The sequence below is a fragment of the Montipora foliosa genome, chromosome 2 (assembly GCF_036669935.1).
Source record: "Montipora foliosa isolate CH-2021 chromosome 2, ASM3666993v2, whole genome shotgun sequence".
Taxonomy (NCBI): Eukaryota; Metazoa; Cnidaria; class Anthozoa; order Scleractinia; family Acroporidae; genus Montipora; species Montipora foliosa.
The window spans coordinates 40,914,497-40,934,079 of record NC_090870.1 but is presented as its reverse complement, the minus strand read 5'-3'; the positions used below and the strand labels follow the sequence as shown (position 1 = coordinate 40,934,079).

Here is a 19,583-nt window from a genome sequence, read left to right as displayed (position 1 = left end):
TCTCAACTTGGTGATACCCGGATTTGCTGAAACCTCAGAAAGTGTACATACGCAGTTTTCCAAGAGTGTTGCAGAGAAATAAGCCATCAAGTTAGGGACTGTGCAATAATTATCAGGAGATCGAGGGGCTGAAAAAAGAGAGGAAGGTCACCATGTAAACTCACAAGCTGAGGGAGGAGGCAATCTGACTTTAAGGACGGTGCCTACTATTGTCATTGCGCATACGTTCTGCGCATCTCGAGATACTCGGATTACCTATCGGTGATGCTTACTAACACAGGGATATTTTTGCGCGGTTTAAAACTATACGGAGAAAGTAGATCTTAGTAAGTACTCTTGGTATCCAAAAAGAAAATTGGGGGTAACCATGCATTTTTGAAAGATAATTAAGCTTCAATTTGAGAAAGAACGCCATACATTACTTTGTATTTTAAAGCTTTTTACAAATATTATTCATGAATTATCTTTGAAAAATGCGTGGCTACCCCCAATTTTCTTTTTGGATTTCAATAACACTTGTTAAGATCTACATTTCCTGCATAATCACACACCGGGGCAAAAATATCTTTAATTAGTAGGCACTGTCCTTAAGATTAAAGTACCCCTCAATGCCACCATGACGAGGACCGGTTTCACGGAAATTGGTTTCCTGTTCCGGATCTCAGTGACGCTAGAGCATCATCTCGTGGATACATTCCTAGCATTACCGATCAAATCGATCAGTGTCTTCGAGTATTCAACTGAAGCAATCGTTTGCCTCCAGGAAACTAACTTCTAACGATAACAAACTGCAGAAGGTGTGCGAAAAATGCATGGTTGATTTGGAGTGTGGGAGGAGCGGTGTGATAATTATCGGGGGGAATCAGGGGGAGGTCAGAGCTTTATTTGCACTTGTTGGGAGGGGACAGTACATAATATTTCTCAATGTGAGGGCCATTTTTCAGTCAATTATAACAGACCCATACAGTGAAATTGAGGTTTTAAACCTTTGCAAGTGTTGCACAGCGTCGGATCAGAGAAGATCTTGATCAGTCAAAAGTGATAAAAAAATATTTATGAAAGTCAAGCAGACTATTACACGACTGATAAAACAACGCGAAAATTTACTTTTTAAAGATATTTGGGCTGGCCAATGCCAACCTTCATCAGGTTTATTTGGATATCTAACGACTTTATAGAATATAAAATACTCATGATGCGATGAAGTAATTAAAGAAGATACAACCGAACAAGCCACTCATAACGTAAAGCAAATCCCCTTAGTTTGTTCACAGTCCCTGTCGGTCGTCGAGATCGTACTTTGTACCGCGCTCACCACCGCAACGAAAGATGTCGGCAGTAATCGGAGTGAACAGTATACCCGATATGGATGAAAATGTGGCACGGAACGTTTTCACCATGTGCTGTAATGCAAAACCAAATGATAAACAAATCGTTCTTCAGTGTAATCATGAATCCGTTGAAAGATTAGACAACCGAGTTTCAGGTGTCGCAACGAGGATAACTTAAAATGAGGTGGGAAGAGGTTTTTTTGTCTTTTTTGTTTCGACGTGAGACCCTTCCACTTTTCAGCTACATTGAAGTTCAATCTTCCGTTTATTTATTCTTCAAAGGATGCCACTACATGAATACCAAGAATTCTATAATCGTTCTCTCAAGATCTAGCTGTGATTTTTGACGAGACGCGACATTGCTTTTTCGTCTGACACCTTTTCAGTGACCTTGCTAGCAAGGGGGAAATAAAGCGATAGTTTTGTTACAGGTTCCCCAAAAAACGTCTGTAAAAAACCTGCTTCTGTAAAGAAATAAATCATCCGATTACCCTAAATGCGGACCTACAGCAGCAAACGTTCGCATTTTGGAGGATTTGCAATGCTGTAATTTAATTTCCTGTCGGGCTACGTGGGTTTCCAACCCTCATCGGAACTCGAATTCTTCTGTTTGTGTGAATGCCCTTGGAGCGGGTGCGAAGTCCTTGCTGCATCTGGCTTTTGCTAAGTGAAAACATTCGTTTTTGTTTCTATGGTAGGATCCACATTTGGTTGCTTGTTTAGAGTGATTTGGCCCGAAGTACCTTTGTCAACGTCGATTTATGCAGCTGTTTTTTTTTTTTAATTTTAGAATCGCGTGATCGACTACTTAGTGCAAATTAAAAACGGAAACGCGTGCGCAACAAAACAGTCGTTCCACTCATCTTCATGATCGGAGTTAAATAACCAGTGGCGAGTCCAGGGTTTTTAGGGTAGGGGGAGGAGGGTGGGGCGGTGAATGCATCAGGTGTCAAATCGATATTGGGCCGGAAATAGAGGAGGATATTCGCAGTTAAACGCTGTATGTAGCCTCTCGTGTGGACAAAGTTTGACAATGCATTTTAGCTTTTTTCAATAATCGAACTCAAAGTTATGACTGTAATGGATTTCAGCGTGAACGGGTGGTTAACCACTATATCCACTCGCTGGGTCTGAGCCTGAAAAATCATTGACCATGTTTGCCTCCCCTTTTGCTGATAAACAATGCGACTGAAATTCTCTTGATATGTTGTAATAGTGCTCGACGTTTGAAGAACGCATTTTCTAATCTTGAGGGGCCTGTACATAGAGCGAGCTTTAGCAAGTTTTCGTTTTTCGTTCTGCTTTTTCAGCGCCATCTTGCAAGCGCATCTTGGTTTTGATACGTCACATGCACAAATGACGAACGCGCACCTTGTGATTGTTTGTGTGGAGTCAATTTGCACCAACACGCTAGTTTTTGGGAAGGGACATTTTTCGTAATAATCTCTCATTTAAAAAAAATCCAGTTTTTGAACAATTTAGTTTTTGTGACCTCATCACCTCTTTCCTCAAACTTTCCATTTCTAGCCACGTTCCAGAATACTTTCGATAGACGTACATAAATGCATCGTCTTCTTGACATCTCGGCTCCTCTAGTGATTCCAACCTTTAAAGTTCTCCCAACTAACGCACCTCATAATCAATTATTATTCCTAGTTTATCGAATAAGCAAAAGTTTCTTCTCCCTGCCAGAACTCAGCGTTACACAAACAAGATGCCTAACCCTGGGTGCCAGAGGTTATTTTTTCCTTGGGAGGAGGGAAATTACGCGGCGAAACCGCGAGGGGCGACCGTTGATTTGGAATCGCTGAGCCTTCTGTCCGACCTTCAAAAAACCTGGAACCCAGGGTAAAGATACATATGAATGATTGTTGCGTTAGTCCTTGGTATCGTTATAACCAAAATACAAAGCTACATTGGTAAAACAACTCTCTGGATGTGATGACGGCAGATTGATTAACTTTCGGTTTTTCTACACCAAAGAGCGTAGATGGAATGGATGGAAGAGACAAATTTACACGATTTTTCCAATAAAATCAGTTGTTGTTTTGCAACACTTTCGTTACGCGTTGCACAATTTGCCCTTGATTTTTGAACTTCGTAGGGGACGGCGGCAAGGTGCTATCCAAAGAAAACGACGGAAATACCAGGCGGATTATAGGCGCTTCTCGTGTTGCAAAATACGTTTATAACAGGCAACCACTTCGCGAAGCACCTCATACGATTTAACCACCGGCTGTAAGATGTATCTCAAAATTTCATTTCTCTTGACGGGTGTCATCGCAGTGTGTTGGTGTGCGGTCAATGTAGAGTTCTCCGGTAAGTTTTAAACTTAAGTCGGTGTTTTTTCAGACGGTTTTTTTTTTTCATTTTTAACCGCCTTATCTGAGTTGCACAAGGAAAACGCAGAACGAGATTTACGATAACTCGATCTTTGTCTGATCTTACCATATTAATTCATCCATGGGCCCGGTTTAGTTGGGTTAATTTTCACGTCATTTAAGTTTATTGCCAAGGCAGAGACAAATAGAAGACAAATAGACTCCTGTAAATGTTAACGTGTTACAACTTGATCAATGACGTGGTGCCTCTGTATTTCGTCTTTCTGTTACAAAGTCTCGCTCTTCATTCATAACATAGGCACACATATCATCAGAATTGTTAGTTTGTAAGATACCAGGATAATGCATATGGAATTTACTTGGCTAATGGTCCTTAGGGTGACGATTCCTTTTTTCAGGAGAGCGCAATCAGTTAAGGATTTGTGAGTTGCTATACATATCAATGTCATGTTTTTTGTAAACTTTAAATCAATGATTCTTTCCTGCTACTCAGACAAAAGACAATTCGACATTAAAATCGCAAAACTTGAGTACAGTTACGATAACTTTTGCAAGTTTTGGATGGGTGTTAAATTTTGCCACATCCGTTTCGTGACACACTGAGAGCAGAGTTTCAAAGACATTCCACTCTTCCAAACGTTCCAAAGCCGTATGAACTACTGCTCGACAGAAATTCCAAAACTCGTTGCGCAGAATACACATTAACAGATGATGTTAATTTCATTAAAATTAACTCCCGTGGTAATGCCTATAAGATGTTCTTTTGGATCACTTGCGATGCTCTTGCTATTCGGGCCGGCTCGTTGGCGGAAGTCTCCTAAATGAGATTAGGGTGCAGGAAGTCCAAGAATGAAAACAATTCCTAGAGTTTGTTTATAGTGCAAATACGACTGGTTTTGCCGGAAAAAAGGCATTTTCTAAACATTCGTTAGAGGTTTCCATTACGCATTAGGCTACGTGGGTGTTCCTGTGCATTCATATGCTGCTCTTTGTTGCAGGGGTCACTCAATGCCACCTGCCGCCTCTTTACCGCATACATGTATTGCTTTTTAGTTAGCCCGTAACTTCTCTTTGTGTTTTTTTTTTGTCGTTGTGCATGGCGATGTTTGTCCGTTCTTTGAATTCCTATTTCGTTTCAAAGAAGACCTTACATGTAGAGTGACTTGCGGAAGCACCCCTCTGCACCCTTGCCTCGCCGTTTTGTGGACTCCATTTTCGTGTCATTCTCTTTTCACAGCTCTACCTTGCAACAAACAGCCTGCACCACGAAATGGGTATTTACAATGCATAAAGAAACCACCCAGCCAGGATATTATCTGTTGGATGGAGTGTAAATCGGGCTATGACGTAACATTCTTGCCTGCCGAATATTACGTGTGTAATGACAATGGCACCTGGGTAACTCCCTCAGGCGGACCAAAATTTACCAAGTGGCCAGATTGCGTTGTATACAAGTGAGTTTTAATTAGGTTAATGAGTTTTTTAGGCTTCTCATTTAGTGCCAACCGCTAACGTTTGACGAGCAAGATCATTTCAGTAATCAAACAACTTCGTCTTCAGGGTCTTCTCTTTTGAAAACCGAGAAGACCTTGGAGGCAAGGTTGCCATTCAAACACAGACGGTGTGGTGCACTTTATGTTTGTTTCGTCGTGTACTAAATATATCACGCAATATAAGGGAACTCTGGTTCCCCCTCTCATACAAATACTAACATTTGATCTGTTATGCTTTAATTTGACTTCGCTTTATTTCGTCTTCCCTATTCGGAGAGCATTCGTGCTTGGTTATGTAATCTTGGAAAGTGATAACTATTATTTCTTTCTGTTTCAGGTCCAATATGCCAGTTCCTTAAGACAGCTGATCACATGACTTCTTAAAGATTGACAGGCGTCAAATGAAGCGTGCCCAAAGATTAAGACGACACTTCGACTGTAAAAAGAACGTTAATAAAATAGCCATACTTGTATTATATGTTGAATTCATTCTCCACAATTAAAAAAAAACAGACCATATGCTGCGCATGTTTCACTTACTTTATATAAGCGTGTATGTGGCTGTTAGTAGAAGCTGGGAAAATACACGAGCGAAAGTTTTGTAGTGTAAAACGCCCTCGTTTTGCACATTTCGAAACTTTATCTGCAAGGAAAAGTGCGAATGAAATAAAAAGAATGGATAACTTAGAGCGCCTTGAGTCACTTCCGACATGATTCACCCAATCTGTGTTCAATTAGCCATTTGTCCGCTTTCCAAGGGCGTCCACTGCTATGGGATACAGTTGCTCTCGCGTCTTGGGATTTTCTCTTTTTCCCTTCTAAAAAGCATATAAGATATTCCTTAGCCTGCGAGGAATATACAGACCCACAAAGTAGTGGAAGACAGTTTCAGCGGGTTCCACCATATTTGACATAGAGTCTTGTAGGTAACTTACTGCCCACCAGCACGCAAGCAAGCATGCAGTCGAGGCTGCTGCACAACATAGAGGTAACGAAAGGACTAACACGAGAGCAAATAAACCCGCGCCAACCAGAGAGGATTCTGTTATGACGAACAGAACGAATGAAATCAGGAAGGTTAGGATTACGAAGCCAAGGAATATCATACAAGGTATTGAGCCAGCGAGAACTGCTGTACTCATAAACAGAACGGTTAGCGGCCTCCGTCTTGAAAATCTGAGCAGTCTCGACAACCGCGATCCCCTCTTAATGATTGGCTGTTGTTGGGGCAGCCGCCGATTAGGCAAGTTTTCGGATTTGTCTTCTGGTAAGTGGAATCTGACTTTTCTTTGACTTGTGTCAGTTAAGCTGTCCAATACTGGAATTCTTTCCATCTCAGTCAATCTGGAAATCTCCGGGTATCCTGTAATAAGATAAAAGCTTCATTTCCCCTTTCCCAGATCAGCCGAATTCCAAAATAGATTAAAAAGACACATGTGAGCTCTTAAAAGGCTCATCAGGTGTCGTATTACAAACTGGGACAAATGAAAAAAATAATTATTGACTATTTTCATTATTTTCTGTGAAAAGCTTAAAATATGACTGGATCGCAGTATACCGTTGCGAGAACCGCACACGACTATTTATGTAGTTATTCGAGATGTTTTACACATGTGCCTCAAATAACCATGTTTCTGATTCGCTAGTAAGGGCATGAATTATCAATAATGAATGCTCCCAACTGAGTAGCCCCATAGCTTTTTTGGTAGAGCATTGCACCGGCATCGCAGACGTCATGGGTTACCTTGAAGACATCTGAACTTTTCAAGTTTTCATATGAGACAATTGCTAAGTTATCCAGATAAGCGTGAGGATCATGTCTATCTTTCTTCTATAGCCCGCACTTCAAATATAGACATTTCTTTCAATAATAAATTCGTCAACACTACGAGGAAACTAGCCTTATAGGTAAGGTTCAAAATCTCATAAAGAAGTTTGTATTTAAGTGTAACTCAGCGTTAAGGTTTCCTTTAAACGTTAAGTAAGAATTTCGCGCATAAAGCTCGATGTAAACTAGTGTCTGCGTACGCGAAATCAAATGGTGGTTTTGTTACCTGTGAGTCGGTAAAAGAGGTGAGGTTTGGCAAGACGACAAGCAGTTGAAATCAGCGCATTGTTGATGATCAATAGAACGTTTTCCATTCAACTCGCTAGTACGTCATAATGTCTTTTAAGTGACGTATCAGTCTCCCAAATTTCCCTTCGAACTTAGAATACTTGAAGAATTTCGGAGCCGATGAAACAAATAAACGCAAAAACCCTCGGCAAGAACAAGCAAGGTTATGCCTACAATATTACTCTTCCTCTCATTAAGGAGGCTCGAAAGGGTTTTCAGCCGAGCGCGCGCGCGTATAAGCCACAGTTACAATACTTAAGCGCTACTGGAACGAGACGTAAAATCGCGAAAACTGGAAATAAATTTTGTTGGAAATGTTGAGCAAAGATCTAGAAACTTAGCTATGGGACCTACCCTGACTTTTTGCATTCAAGTAAGATTCGTGTTTTCGCATTCTTAAAGAATTTTTTTTTTTAAACCGATAGAACTGATTTTCCAACACCGTTTTCATGAATAACTAAGATACTAGATAATTTTTTCATACTGTGTAATAGGCAAGAGAATTGAATTTGGTTTTTGAAAATAAAAAATACGAGATCACCGAATTTGTTTGCGAGATATTTTCCGAAAACTAATTTCAGAGGGTGTTTGAGTGGTGCTGTACCGTTGCCATGGCAACATTTGGGGATTCCCAGTTTGCATCACAGTGGTCAAAGAGCAAAGCATATTTCCTCGATGAAATGTCCAAAAGTAATGTAATCATTTTCGATTGGAAACCCAAGAAAGATCATGCGAATCCGTCTTAACTTTCGGCTGTTGAAATTAACTTAGGCACGTACTTCTAATGAGCCTTTTGTGGAAAATGAATGATAAGTTATAAACAGGTAAGTTCCTGGTGGAAGTATTGTGTTTTACATAAAAAACAAGACGCGTTTGGGCAAATAAGGAAACAGCCTTTTATTTTTGAGCAAAATTTAAAACGATGAAGATGGTCCTTTTAGGGATGACAACGTTAATCTTCTTTTCATTTGTTTGTTCTGTGTTGTTATTTATCTTAGCAAAGTCCAGAAAACAGTCAAATGGTGGCGTTGAATTTCGTCGATTTCAGCGCCTGTATCTCATTGTCTATTTCATGGCACAAGGTAAGATACAAGAGACGAGAATCAACTGCTCGTAAGATACTTTTGACTTTGAATTGACGGTATATGGTGTTACAGTCATGTAGAAAGGAGTTTTAGTGGGATATATTTTACATTTCCTTAATTTTGTTCCATCGTGTTTTTTTGTCAAACATAAATAATGTTAATTATGCATTCAACTCGTAACACTCAACCAGGCCTTCTTAACATCGCTTTAATGGTAATTCATTTGATTTTAGGAGCAGATTGGCTTCAAGGACCTCATGTGTATGCGCTATTTTCCAGTTACGGAATGACATCCAAACAAATTAATCAGCTGTTTGTCGTAGGCTTTGGTTCTTCTATGATGTTTGGCACTGTTGTAGGATCATTTGCCGATAAAATGTGGGTGTCAATCATATTTCCCTTTTTTCCCGAGTGGTAGCAGTTCTCGTTTAGTTGGAAAAGGAAGAACTAATTTTTACTACTGAGCACGAGGCAGTAATTGCTCGTGCTCACAATGGAACTCCCGTTTTGACCACGTTCCCATACTCTGTTTATTTACACTTTAGTAACAGATTGTATACAGTTTTGCAAACTTTGCTGTATGCACAATATAACACAAAGCCCACTGTATGGTTCATGAGGGCCGCTACTGTTCCTTGCGAGAACCACTACATGACCCATTGTTGGTTTGTCGATGTTGTTATCACTGATATACATGCGTTGATGGCTTGAGGTACTATAACTATTATTACTGTTCCCTGAAGATAATAAGGTCGTACAGTTAACTCTTTTGGTCCTCAAAATAGCAACGGCTTCCTGTCAGATATTAATTGGCATTAGACGGAAAATACAATCCCCAATGAAGAATAGAACAGATTTAAGAGACGTATATGCCGTGATGTACATATGTATTCACATCAGCTTCCGGTTGGTTTTGCATGTTGTAAACGAGTTGGATTGGGACCGAGCCTTGGACTAGAAATCTAGAACGTTTTCAATCATGTGTTTTCTTTGTACGTAAGTCATTCGTAATTCAGTAATAACTTCTACAAGGCTGAAGAACGTTCACTGACGTGCCCTATGGTGGGATTTGGTTGAGTGACATGACTCGGCATTGACAGCAGATACTGACCTTAAGGACGGTACCTACTATTGTTATTGCGCATACGTTCTGCGCATCTCGAGATACTCGGATTTCCTATCGGCGGTGCTTAATAATACAGGGATAATTAAGCTTGAATTTGGAAAAGAACGCCATACATTGCTTTGTATTTTAGAGCTTTTTACAAATATTGTTGATTAATTATCTTCGAAAAATGCGTGGTTACCCCCAATTTTCTTTTTGGATTTCAATAACACTTGTTAAGATCTGCTTTTCCCGCATATTCAGTAAACTGCGCAAAAATACCTTTGAATTAGTAGGCACCGTCCTTAACTATTGTTTTACATGATAATCCGCAACAATTTTGTCTTAGTGCGATCAAGCAATTCTCCTCAAAATGATCAATGAGATTAAAACATTCGTTGACTCAACTCATCTCAGGTTTTTAGTCCGGTTTTTTTTTCTTTTGTTTTTCAGTGGAAGAAAGTTTAACTGTATTCTTTATGGGGTACTTTATGGATTGGACTGCCTTACGAAGGTAAGAACTTGTTTTCAGTTCAGTGTGCAATGTGGATCACGGTTTTTACGACCAAGTCGTTCTAACTTTGAAACGATTTTAATCACCTTGGCGACGTATTGGTAATAATAGTCACTTTGATACGGTCTGAAGGTTATATTGCCCAACACTAGTGCTCAACTAATTAAGGAGACCACAAACGAACTTAATGCTGATCAAATCATCTGAATGATATGTTGGTTTTATGAGAAGGTAATTGGAGTACCCATAGAAAAGGGTAACTATAAACTCAACCCAAATATGACGTTTGAGTCCAGGAGTCGATCCCGAGCCTCAATGGTGGAAGGGGAGTCCGGTCCTCTCATCACTATCCCTAGGGCTTCAGCAAATCGAGCTTTGAACAACAGAGTCCTGCATGGATTATTGCGCGAGAAACTGTGTAATTGCTTACGACAGTGAATCAATCACGACTAGACCGATGATATGAACTGTTAAAGTTTAAAGATCGGCATACTTCTGCTTTCTTTTTTTTTTTTGGGAGGGGGGGGGGGGGGTGGGGGGGGTGTTAAATTTAAAATATGTCATATATGTAACTCAACCTAATAAATATATATTTGTAGACTGACCTATAAATCCTGACCTATAGTAACAACTCTCAAGCAGCTTTGATTCATTGAATAATGGTCACTTCTTCAGTGGTATATATGTTAGGCTAAAGACAAACAAGCGGTAAAGGTCGTGTCTGACTTGAATCAAGTGATAACTGGCACTTAAATATATTTTCAACAGCATATACCAAACTTCTGGGTTCTAACATGCGGTCGTTTGGCGGGTGGCATGGCGACGTCCATTCTTTTTAGTGCGTTTGAATCATGGGTTATCTGTGAGCACGACAAGGTAACCTGATAATACTAATTTAAGTAATGTGTGGCTATCATGAAGGTGCGTGGGTAATCCATCCCACTGTACAGCAGTCCAGCTCTTTCCACGTAACCGGGGAGTACCATAGATATCCGTCTGAATGCTTTCTTCTTTACATTTTTCTATTCTCTTTTGAACATAAAACGGTAAAATGAAGCCACTCAGAGCATTCTAGTCACGATAATAATTACCCCATCATGCAAATGGCTTATTGGCTTTGAAAAGATTGGAAAATTGGACACAGTTTGAACCAAGAACAAGAATGGAAGGGGTTGACGTTACAAGTACTTTGCATCATTGTTTTCAAAGAACTTCTTATTCTTTGTCTTTGTCTTTGTGTTGGGTTTCTATTCCAACAAAAATTAGTTTGTGACATCCACCCGGTATGGAACCAATACCAGGAGCAAGGATGGCACAGTCGGTTAGTGCGCGGCCTTGGTGCAAGAGGTCCTGAGTTCGATTCCCGGATCTCGCATCCTTGTTTCGACTCCTTTCCTTTCCGTGTAGCTAGTGGCTTCAAATACCCGTAAAACGGAGCACTGATGGAGAGGGGGGAGTAAAATGAGCGCACCGTCGACCTCAGGTTTGTCAGTGATTAAAAGTTACTGTTACGAGTTATCGACGTTAAATAAGCAGGGGCACCCAACGACCAATTTGTTGTAAAATGTATTATTATACCCCAGTTAATGAAAAAAAATGTTATTAAGGCATTTTCAGGTGTTTTTCAGTGTTGCTGGGAAAACATTATCTGTTCCTTTTTCCCAGCAAGAAACACAAGAAATTTCTCAGCCAGCTAGATAAGATTGGTTGGTTTCCCAGCCAGCTGATCAAATTTATTTTCCAGCCAGGAATTCCTCGCGCTTTCAAATCCCTCGATCCAAAACGACCGAACAAAAGCGACAAAACCGGGACAAAACAGGTTTTTTTCCGCAAGTGCAATCACTCTGACCAGCCGTCGTATGTTTGTGACTACTCTCTGGGAGAGGGAAGGGGTTCTTTTTTTTTTTTTTTTTTTTAGTCGTCCTCAGTCCTCAGAGTTTCTACAGCCAGCTCGGGTTGAAATGCTAGAAAAAGTCAATAATTCCCAGGCAAAACTTCTATCAATAACAAAATTTCCCAGCCAGCTCATCGAAACACCTGTATTTTTGCCAGCCAGTAACATTCCTCTGGGGAACAGATAATGTGAGGAACAGATTCGTTGGGTGCCCCTGAATAAGGTCTACTTTACTCTACTTTACCCCTCCGTTAGTGGGAAGTAGATCAATTTTTAACAGGTTTTTCCAATTCTTGATAGTCTTTTGAAGAGTGATTATAGGGAAAAGGCAACAAAGGAACATAACATATTTGGGACAGGAGCAGATAATTAATTCATTGTTGTTGTAGAAAGGTTTAAAGTATTAGTTAATATGCACTTCAACTTGCGGGAGAAAATGAGTAATAGGTTGCAGGTCAGCAGCGATTAAATCTTGCATGATTCCTGTATTTTGGAACTCCCTATTCGACAGATCCTCAAAGGATTTTTATTATCCTTGTCTTTGCCCTTTTCCTTGTTACTGGTCAATTGCATATACAGAGGAAAAACATCTTTGTCGACCTCATTCGCCAACTACCTCTACCCGCAAAGTAAAATCATAGAAAGATATCAAGAGCTGGTTATAGAATGTCTTAATTTGTCATTTCATTTGTGCACGATAGGAGTTACAAGAACAAAAGTTACAAGCGACTTTGGTTTTCCTTTACTTAAAGTGCGAGTAAGAAATACTGCCTTTTTTTATTTCAGAGAGGCTTTAGTAAAAACTTACTGTGTGACCTCTTTTCTAACGCCTCTCTGGGGAACTCAATGGTTGCTATCTGTGCAGGCTTAGTGGCACAAGCAGTGGCTTCGCATTTTGGTTTGGTGTAAGTTAGCTATTTCTACCTTATGCAGCAAGTACGTTGTCGAGGATATACCATGTATCCCAGAGCAGCAAGAATACAAGGTGTCAACCTTTGCGGACTATGATTGCATAACAATTTTGGCTTCGAGTTCCATTTTACGACATAGCTCTACAAAAACTAGACGCTCCGTGAGCGTAAACTGGGTTGCCTTTGGTACGTGTTTGTCCTCCTAAAAATTTCGTACTCATTCCTAAACACCCTAACAAGTTATCAGTCCGGAAACGAGACACTAGCTATTTTAAAAATAGCTTATTGTTTGTAAGTAATTGTTGCATAATTTAATTTGGTCAAGAACGTAAAAATTCCCCTAAATGAGCTGTAGATAAAAGAAATATTGTTCGCTTCCCAAAGTAACCTCATTTTACAACAGAATGACTAAACATAGGGTCATGAAGGAAGGGAGGGGGGGGGGGGGGGGGTGGTGACAATTCCATTTCCCAGTCCAAATTCCGACAAAATCCCAGTCCCTACTACTAAAATTCCAACCGGAGTTATGATAGGGAAAATATAATTTTAGAGCATCGATTTGTTGTATGAAGTACGTTTTTAATTTCCTGTGCCTGACACGTTTACCCTGCCACCTTGACCAATACCTCATCTGAGCTTCTTCTTTTCGAGTGAAAAGCATTGCATTGGTTGCAGTGTGTTTAGGGAAGTCAATTCGTGCTAGTGAAGCCGTATTAGAGGTAGGGATGTTGTAGGTAGGGAGCTTTGAGGTTCACCAAAACAAGTCAGTTAGCATCAGGAAGGTCCTCAGTCTCAAATGGCAGCGACCAGGAATGCAAGAAGACCGCATGAAATATATGATACCAGGAATCTGGAGCAGAACAAATACCTGATAACATCTGATAATGCAAATCCCTTTCGCACCTAGGACTCCTTATCTCCCATTCCCAGTAACAAAATCCCAATTCCCAGTGATCAATTCTCATTTTCCCACCGAAAGATCAGGTCAATCCCAGCTCCCATTTTACCCCTTGATGACCCTCTGAACAGCACGAATTCCAGGCATCGTTATGAAAACTGCTCCCATATCAAATATCAACCCACGTATGCAAATTAGTTAATATTGACACAACACAATGAATCCACAAACGCAGAAAAATCTCGCTTAAAAATCTTTTCCAGCCAAAACGTTTATTGAAACAAACAACATATTTGCTATTTACTAACAAGAATTAGTCAAATTTCCAATTATTTTTTTACCCTAAGAATGTGCAGAGTTGAGTACAAATAAATATAATTATATTAAATAGCCAGACAACATAGATCCCATTTTAGTAAATACAGATCCACCCAAGGTGTTCGACTCCTCTAAGTTTGTTAAACCCATATCCAACCAGAAAAAGTTACCAGAGAATTTGCACTACCCACTGAAACCTACCAAAGATAAGCGCAGAAGACCCATGGCACAAAGACAATACTTAGCAGGGAAGTGCCAGGAAAGACCCTATTGCGTAACTTTTCCGATTTCCGACAGAGGAAAAAACGGAGAAATGCGACACAAATTTCGACTAGATTGCCATATGGAAACCTAGAAACAACTCTGCATGATAATAACTGTGCCCTGTAAATACCACGTCATGAAGAATGGAGCGCGCACCGGTGGCTTAGTTGGTTGTGCATCGGGCTGTCACGCGAGAGGTTGAGAGTTCGACTCCGGCCTCACCAACACATAGGGTCTTAAAATAACTGAGGAGAAAGTGCTAATTACACCCGCAAATGGTGATCGGATAAGGACTGTAAACCGGAGGTCCCGTCTCATAGCCCTTGTTGGAAATCAAGTCGTATGGGACATTAAAGAACCCACTCACTTCTCGAAAAGAGTAGGGGACGTTGTCCCCGGTGTTGTGGTCCGACCTAATCTGGTCGGGGGCATCTTTCAATTCCTAAAATAAGTAGTAAGCTGCGTAACAGGCAGTCTGGCCAAAGTACCGCACAAAAAGCATTGTAAGTTAGTTCTGAAAAGCGCCGAGGGGAGGGGTTAATAACTTCACTTCACTATCATTATTTTTTCGTTGCAGAGCTCCGTTCAGTCTTGCTCTGATATTGCTGATAGCTGTAAGTGCGATAATTTCTTGTTCTTGGCCTGAAAACTATGGAGATGTAAGTGGAAACATCCGATTTGCTCTGATTCACGGAATAAACGCCATAAAAAACGGTTAGTTATTTACCTTGCATAATCTTATCAGACATGCATGGAAAGCGCCTACTTTAAACTTGAAGTAAAATTTCAATTAAAGGTAGCACAGTTTTATATCTTTGTATCTTAAGTGAAACTTCCACCAAAAAGAATGTTTTTTAAAGTTGTTTCATTAGCCTTTTTCCTGACCCTAATTGTTAAATTTCCTAACTAAAATTGTTAACTATTTTTTTGTCAAGTCAGATCCTGTAGTGTTCTGCCTTGGTTTGATCCAGTCTTTGTTCGAGGGATCTATGTATACCTTTGTATTAGAATGGACTCCAGCACTTACCCCTGGTGAGTGATTCATTGCGTATACAAACCCACACAATTGCACAGCTGCCATTTTTGTACCTCGTCAGTAAAAGCTAGCATACACAATAAAAAACAAAGCGAATTAGGTAATTTTCTCGTGCGTGATCAAATAATCGCAGTCACGACGAAATACCTCGATATCTACGATGGCTTTCTGACCTTCAACTTTCTCAAATTTACCTGGCTTCGCTTTCTACTGCCTCCAATCAATCGGCTAGTTTGCGGCGGCCTTTAGAGTCCGCAAGTTTAAGAAAGGCGGAATAAAAATTGGTAAGGGGTTAGGGTTAGGGATAAGGGATAAGGGATGCTGATTGACCCGCTCGATCCTCATGTTCCACCCGTCGTAGAACCTGACTGTATCTGGATCGTTGTGAATACTGATAGAATTAACCTAATCACTTTGACTGCACTTACACAGCTGATATTGTTTTTATCAAAATAAATGTCGATAAAATCGTGACAATGCATCGCAAGTCAGATGACCAAAACAAAAAAAGGCTTAAAGTTTAGCCATTTAGAGCAAGATAGAAAACGCAAATGAACGATATTAACAAAAATTTATGCATAATTCCGTTCCGTTCTAGTACTTCATAGCTTTGTGGGAACAATCATTTTTTGTTTCATTTTTAGGTTTAAATCTCCAAAGAAAAACTGTTAATGAAGATATTCCACATGGCTGGATATTTGCTTCCTTTATGGTTAGTATAATTGAGATATTTTGATCCTTGATACTTAATTAACGATCCTGGATTGAGAAAGGTTCAGAGATGACCACTCATTTCCTACACGTACTTATTGCAATGACCTCGGTGCCAATAATGTGGAGACATGAATTCCGCGAAGCCGCTTAGGAAGGCGGAGACCACAAATTTAAAAGCAACGTTAGTAATTTATCCACAAGGCGCCGAGGAACACAGACATCGCGCACCGGTGGCTCAGTTGGTTGAGCACCGGGCTGTCACGCGGGGGGTCGTGAGTTCAACTCCGGCCGGACCAACACTCAGGGTCTTTAAATAACTGAGGAAAAAGTGCTGCCTTTGTAATTACATCTGCAAATGGTTAGACTCTCTAGTCTTCTCGGATAAGGACGATAAGCCGGAGGTCCCGTCTCACAACCCTTCAATGTTCATAATCCTGTGGGACGTAAATGAACCCGCACACTTTTCGCAAAGAGTAGGGCATGTAGTTCCCGAAGTTGTGGTCTGTCTTCTGTGGTGTATCATGGTTGGGAGGGTAAAATGGTGGTTAACCTCGTAGGGGACCTATGTCCTATTGTTGATTCCACCATGTATGTATTCATACTTAATCAGTAAATAAATAATAAATAAATAAATAAACAAATAAATAAATAGACAACTCTAGCGGAACGACTCCTAACATTTCAGCTTTTAGATTTTCACCTGTTTCTCTATAAAGAGAAAAACAACCGTTTTCGTTTTGTTATTCTGACAGGTCTCTGCAATGCTTGGTTCTCACACGTTTAAATATCTTAACAAACTGGATTCTGTGGAGTCATTTATGAGGCATGTTCTCTGCGGGCCACTTTCGAAAATACCATAATACTCATTGTTTGTCGCTCCAAATTTTGCAAAAGCATTGTTTCCAGTCACTCTTGGGACAAAAACAATGCTTATGCAAAATTTGGAGGGATATTCAGAGTATTATTGTATTTTCGAAAGCGGCCCTATTGTTATTCAATGATATGGAAATAAATGAACCTGTATTGTATAGTTTTGCCATCGGCCGTTCTAATTTCATGATTCTTTTTTATTCCAAACTCTATAAAGGAAAATTATCATTTTTTCTTTTAGATTTATCTTTGGAATAGCAGCGATATCACTGATCCCCCCCATTATTGCTCGGGAGGTATGTTTTTTTTTTTGCTTCGGTTAAAGCACTCAGTTCTTTCACCAAAGTAGCTCAGGTTCGATTTCCCAACTCAGCGTAATATATGGGTTGAATTTATTCGTTATCTTCTCTGCTCCGCAAGAGACGTTTTTCTCTGAATATTCAGGTTTCCCCATATGCCCCCAAAACCACCATTTTATTTTATCAAAGGTAATGTCATGTGATTTGAATTGAATTACGTTCTCCCCAAGAAGAAGAGAATTTGTGCACAGCGAGAGAAGCTTGAGTGATTAAGCTTGTCGGTAAAGTGATTAACATAATAAATTTTGTTGATATGAAACTGAATCAAGTTTCTCTTTGGACTTACAATGGTCCCAAGAGAAAACAAAAATAATGCTTATGCAAAATTTGGGGGGACAAACAAAGAGTATTATGGCCTATTAGATAAGAGTGTTGTTATGGCATGGGTGGGCTCCCCTGCACAGTCACCAATGAATCTATTTTTAGAATACCGGTTCCCCCGAAAATCAGATGGCAGAAGCAGTCACGCGTGACATTGCTTCTTCTGATTGGTTAAAGTTGGCGGCCGTTTGTTTCGCGCGCAAAGTGTATCTAAAAATAAATCCATTTGTAAATGCAAATTTAAATGCTCTTGACCAGCCTTAATCAAGACAAAATCCATAATAGTGTTTGCCTCCCCAACGTTACCCAGGGGGGAGGGGAGATTAAGGGAACGGCCACTTTGATTTCGAAAAGTCAAAGTCTTCCAAACGTTTTGACCGGGATTATAGCATAATATCTGGAATTCTCTCACTTTCAGTGTTCTTTCATTTTTTAGGAAAGGGTTGTCGTTTTTGTTGGTTTCTTAGTCTTTGAATTCTGTGTAGGTGAGTTTTGAAAAGTATTCGAAAGTTAACAGAGACTGGGAGAGGAAGCGCCACTCGGTTCTGTTTAAATCTAACCTTGATGTAAGTATTACATTAGTCCTTTTGTCTTGTTCACACTAAAATGATAGCAGTCCATTCGATATCACTCGAGCTTTTGAATCAACAAGGTTAACGTTTCGTCACGGAGCAGCTGTAGGAGACTTGGGAGAGATCCCTTCCCCAAGCCTCTATCGACCGCTCTTCTCGAATGCTTGAAAATTAACAAATTGATGTCAGTTTTTCATGCGTCTGTCCTCTTATGATCATGAATTTCATCATAACATTGTCAAAGGATCTGTGGATCCACGATGCGATAGCCGAGTAGATCTGCAGACTACTTTGACAATGTTATGACGAAATTCATGACCAATAACAGGACAGACGCATGAAAAAACTTGACAATACGGGGATTTAAAGTCAAGTTCGAACGAGTTTTCAGTTATAAACATGCGCACTGTAATAAGACTGACTTCCAAGCGCATGCTTTGAACTTCACATCATCCTTTCATAGTTAATTCTGTTAAAATTCCCAGATACCACCCAGCTCCTTCATTACGGTCTGTACGTTCAGTGGACCGGCTCTATTGTGTTTGGGGTTCATTTCCGCTTTTTGTGCTTATTGTTTGATAAACCAATCACCAATTTTACCTCTTTGCACACCTTCTTCTCTTGGCGAGCTGAATTTATTTTTGAAGCCTCATCAATATTTAGAGCCGATTTTGATATTAAACTGAATATTAATCTCCTATATTAAGTTACAGCATGTCCAGAATGCGCGCTGCTGGTCGCCTTATCACACTTTTAAGAAAGCACGATCATGTTAGCCCCATTCTTTTCAATCTTAATTGGCTTCCGATAAATTATCCCATTATTTTTAAGATTTTACTCATAATCTACAAGGCGCCCAATAATTTGGCACCATTGTACGTACATATGCTATTTTATTAAATCATACACGTCATCACGTCAACTGCGCTCGTCAAACAAACATCTTCTTTTTATTCTGTCTTTTAATTTAAAAACATACGGCGCAATATATTTCTCCGTGGCAGTCCCAACACTATGGAATGCTCTGCCATGTGATATCAGAAACAGTTTGTCAGTGCCCATTTTTATTTTGTTTTAGATGTTTCCTAATATTGCAAAGCGCCTTTGAATATTAGGATACTCGCCTCGCGCTATATAAAAATTTCATTATTATTATTATTATTATTATCATTATTATTATTATTATTATTATTGTTATTATTATTATTATTATTATTATTTCTGGGTTTCGTTTTTGTTGGGTTCTTGGTCTTCGGACTTTATTAGCCCTATTAATGTTTGTTTCAATCATTGTGGCATTATGGAGATACTCTGCAGATCAAATTCCCGGGACCTGTAAAAAGCATTCTTGGATTCAAAATTTTGTTACCTTTTTAAAGGTATGTTTTGGCCAGCAATGGGAGTTATGAGGGGCAAGTACCTTCCAGAATCTAGTAAGTG

The 19,583-nt window shown here is 39.8% G+C and overlaps 2 protein-coding genes across 2 annotated transcripts in view; both read left to right on the top strand.

The window, feature by feature from the left end:
- Positions 1-3,493: 3,493 nt before the first annotated feature.
- On the top strand, positions 3,494-5,642 carry LOC137993078 (uncharacterized). Its single transcript, XM_068838734.1, has 3 exons — positions 3,494-3,650; positions 4,911-5,127; positions 5,504-5,642. The coding sequence occupies exons 1-3, from the start codon at positions 3,575-3,577 to the stop codon at positions 5,523-5,525; spliced, it is 315 nt and encodes a 104-aa protein (XP_068694835.1). The 5' UTR covers positions 3,494-3,574; the 3' UTR covers positions 5,526-5,642.
- Positions 5,643-6,093: 451 nt separating this feature from the next.
- LOC137993077 (molybdate-anion transporter-like) overlaps positions 6,094-19,583 on the top strand; it is a 16,507-nt gene continuing 3,017 nt past the window's right edge. The window contains exons 1-13 of the mRNA XM_068838733.1: positions 6,094-6,433; positions 8,281-8,364; positions 8,601-8,745; positions 9,926-9,986; positions 10,755-10,862; positions 12,667-12,785; positions 14,849-14,985; positions 15,211-15,303; positions 15,952-16,019; positions 16,774-16,844; positions 17,133-17,187; positions 18,008-18,056; positions 19,523-19,576. Coding sequence (XP_068694834.1) covers positions 6,214-6,433; positions 8,281-8,364; positions 8,601-8,745; positions 9,926-9,986; positions 10,755-10,862; positions 12,667-12,785; positions 14,849-14,985; positions 15,211-15,303; positions 15,952-16,019; positions 16,774-16,844; positions 17,133-17,187; positions 18,008-18,056; positions 19,523-19,576 — 1,264 coding nt within the window. The 5' untranslated portion in view covers positions 6,094-6,213. The remainder of the gene's footprint in view (positions 6,434-8,280; positions 8,365-8,600; positions 8,746-9,925; positions 9,987-10,754; positions 10,863-12,666; positions 12,786-14,848; positions 14,986-15,210; positions 15,304-15,951; positions 16,020-16,773; positions 16,845-17,132; positions 17,188-18,007; positions 18,057-19,522; positions 19,577-19,583) is intronic.

What these genes read in the sequence shown, in the direction of transcription:
- LOC137993078 (XM_068838734.1), top strand. Translation starts at nt 3,575, where the DNA reads ATGTATCTCAAAATTTCATTTCTCTTGACGGGTGTCATCGCAGTGTGT. An exon ending in GGTCAATGTAGAGTTCTCCG is followed by an intron (nt 3,651 to 4,910) that starts GTAAGTTTTAAA and finishes CTCTTTTCACAG; the next exon opens with CTCTACCTTGCAACAAACAG. An exon ending in CCAGATTGCGTTGTATACAA is followed by an intron (nt 5,128 to 5,503) that starts GTGAGTTTTAAT and finishes TTTCTGTTTCAG; the next exon opens with GTCCAATATGCCAGTTCCTT.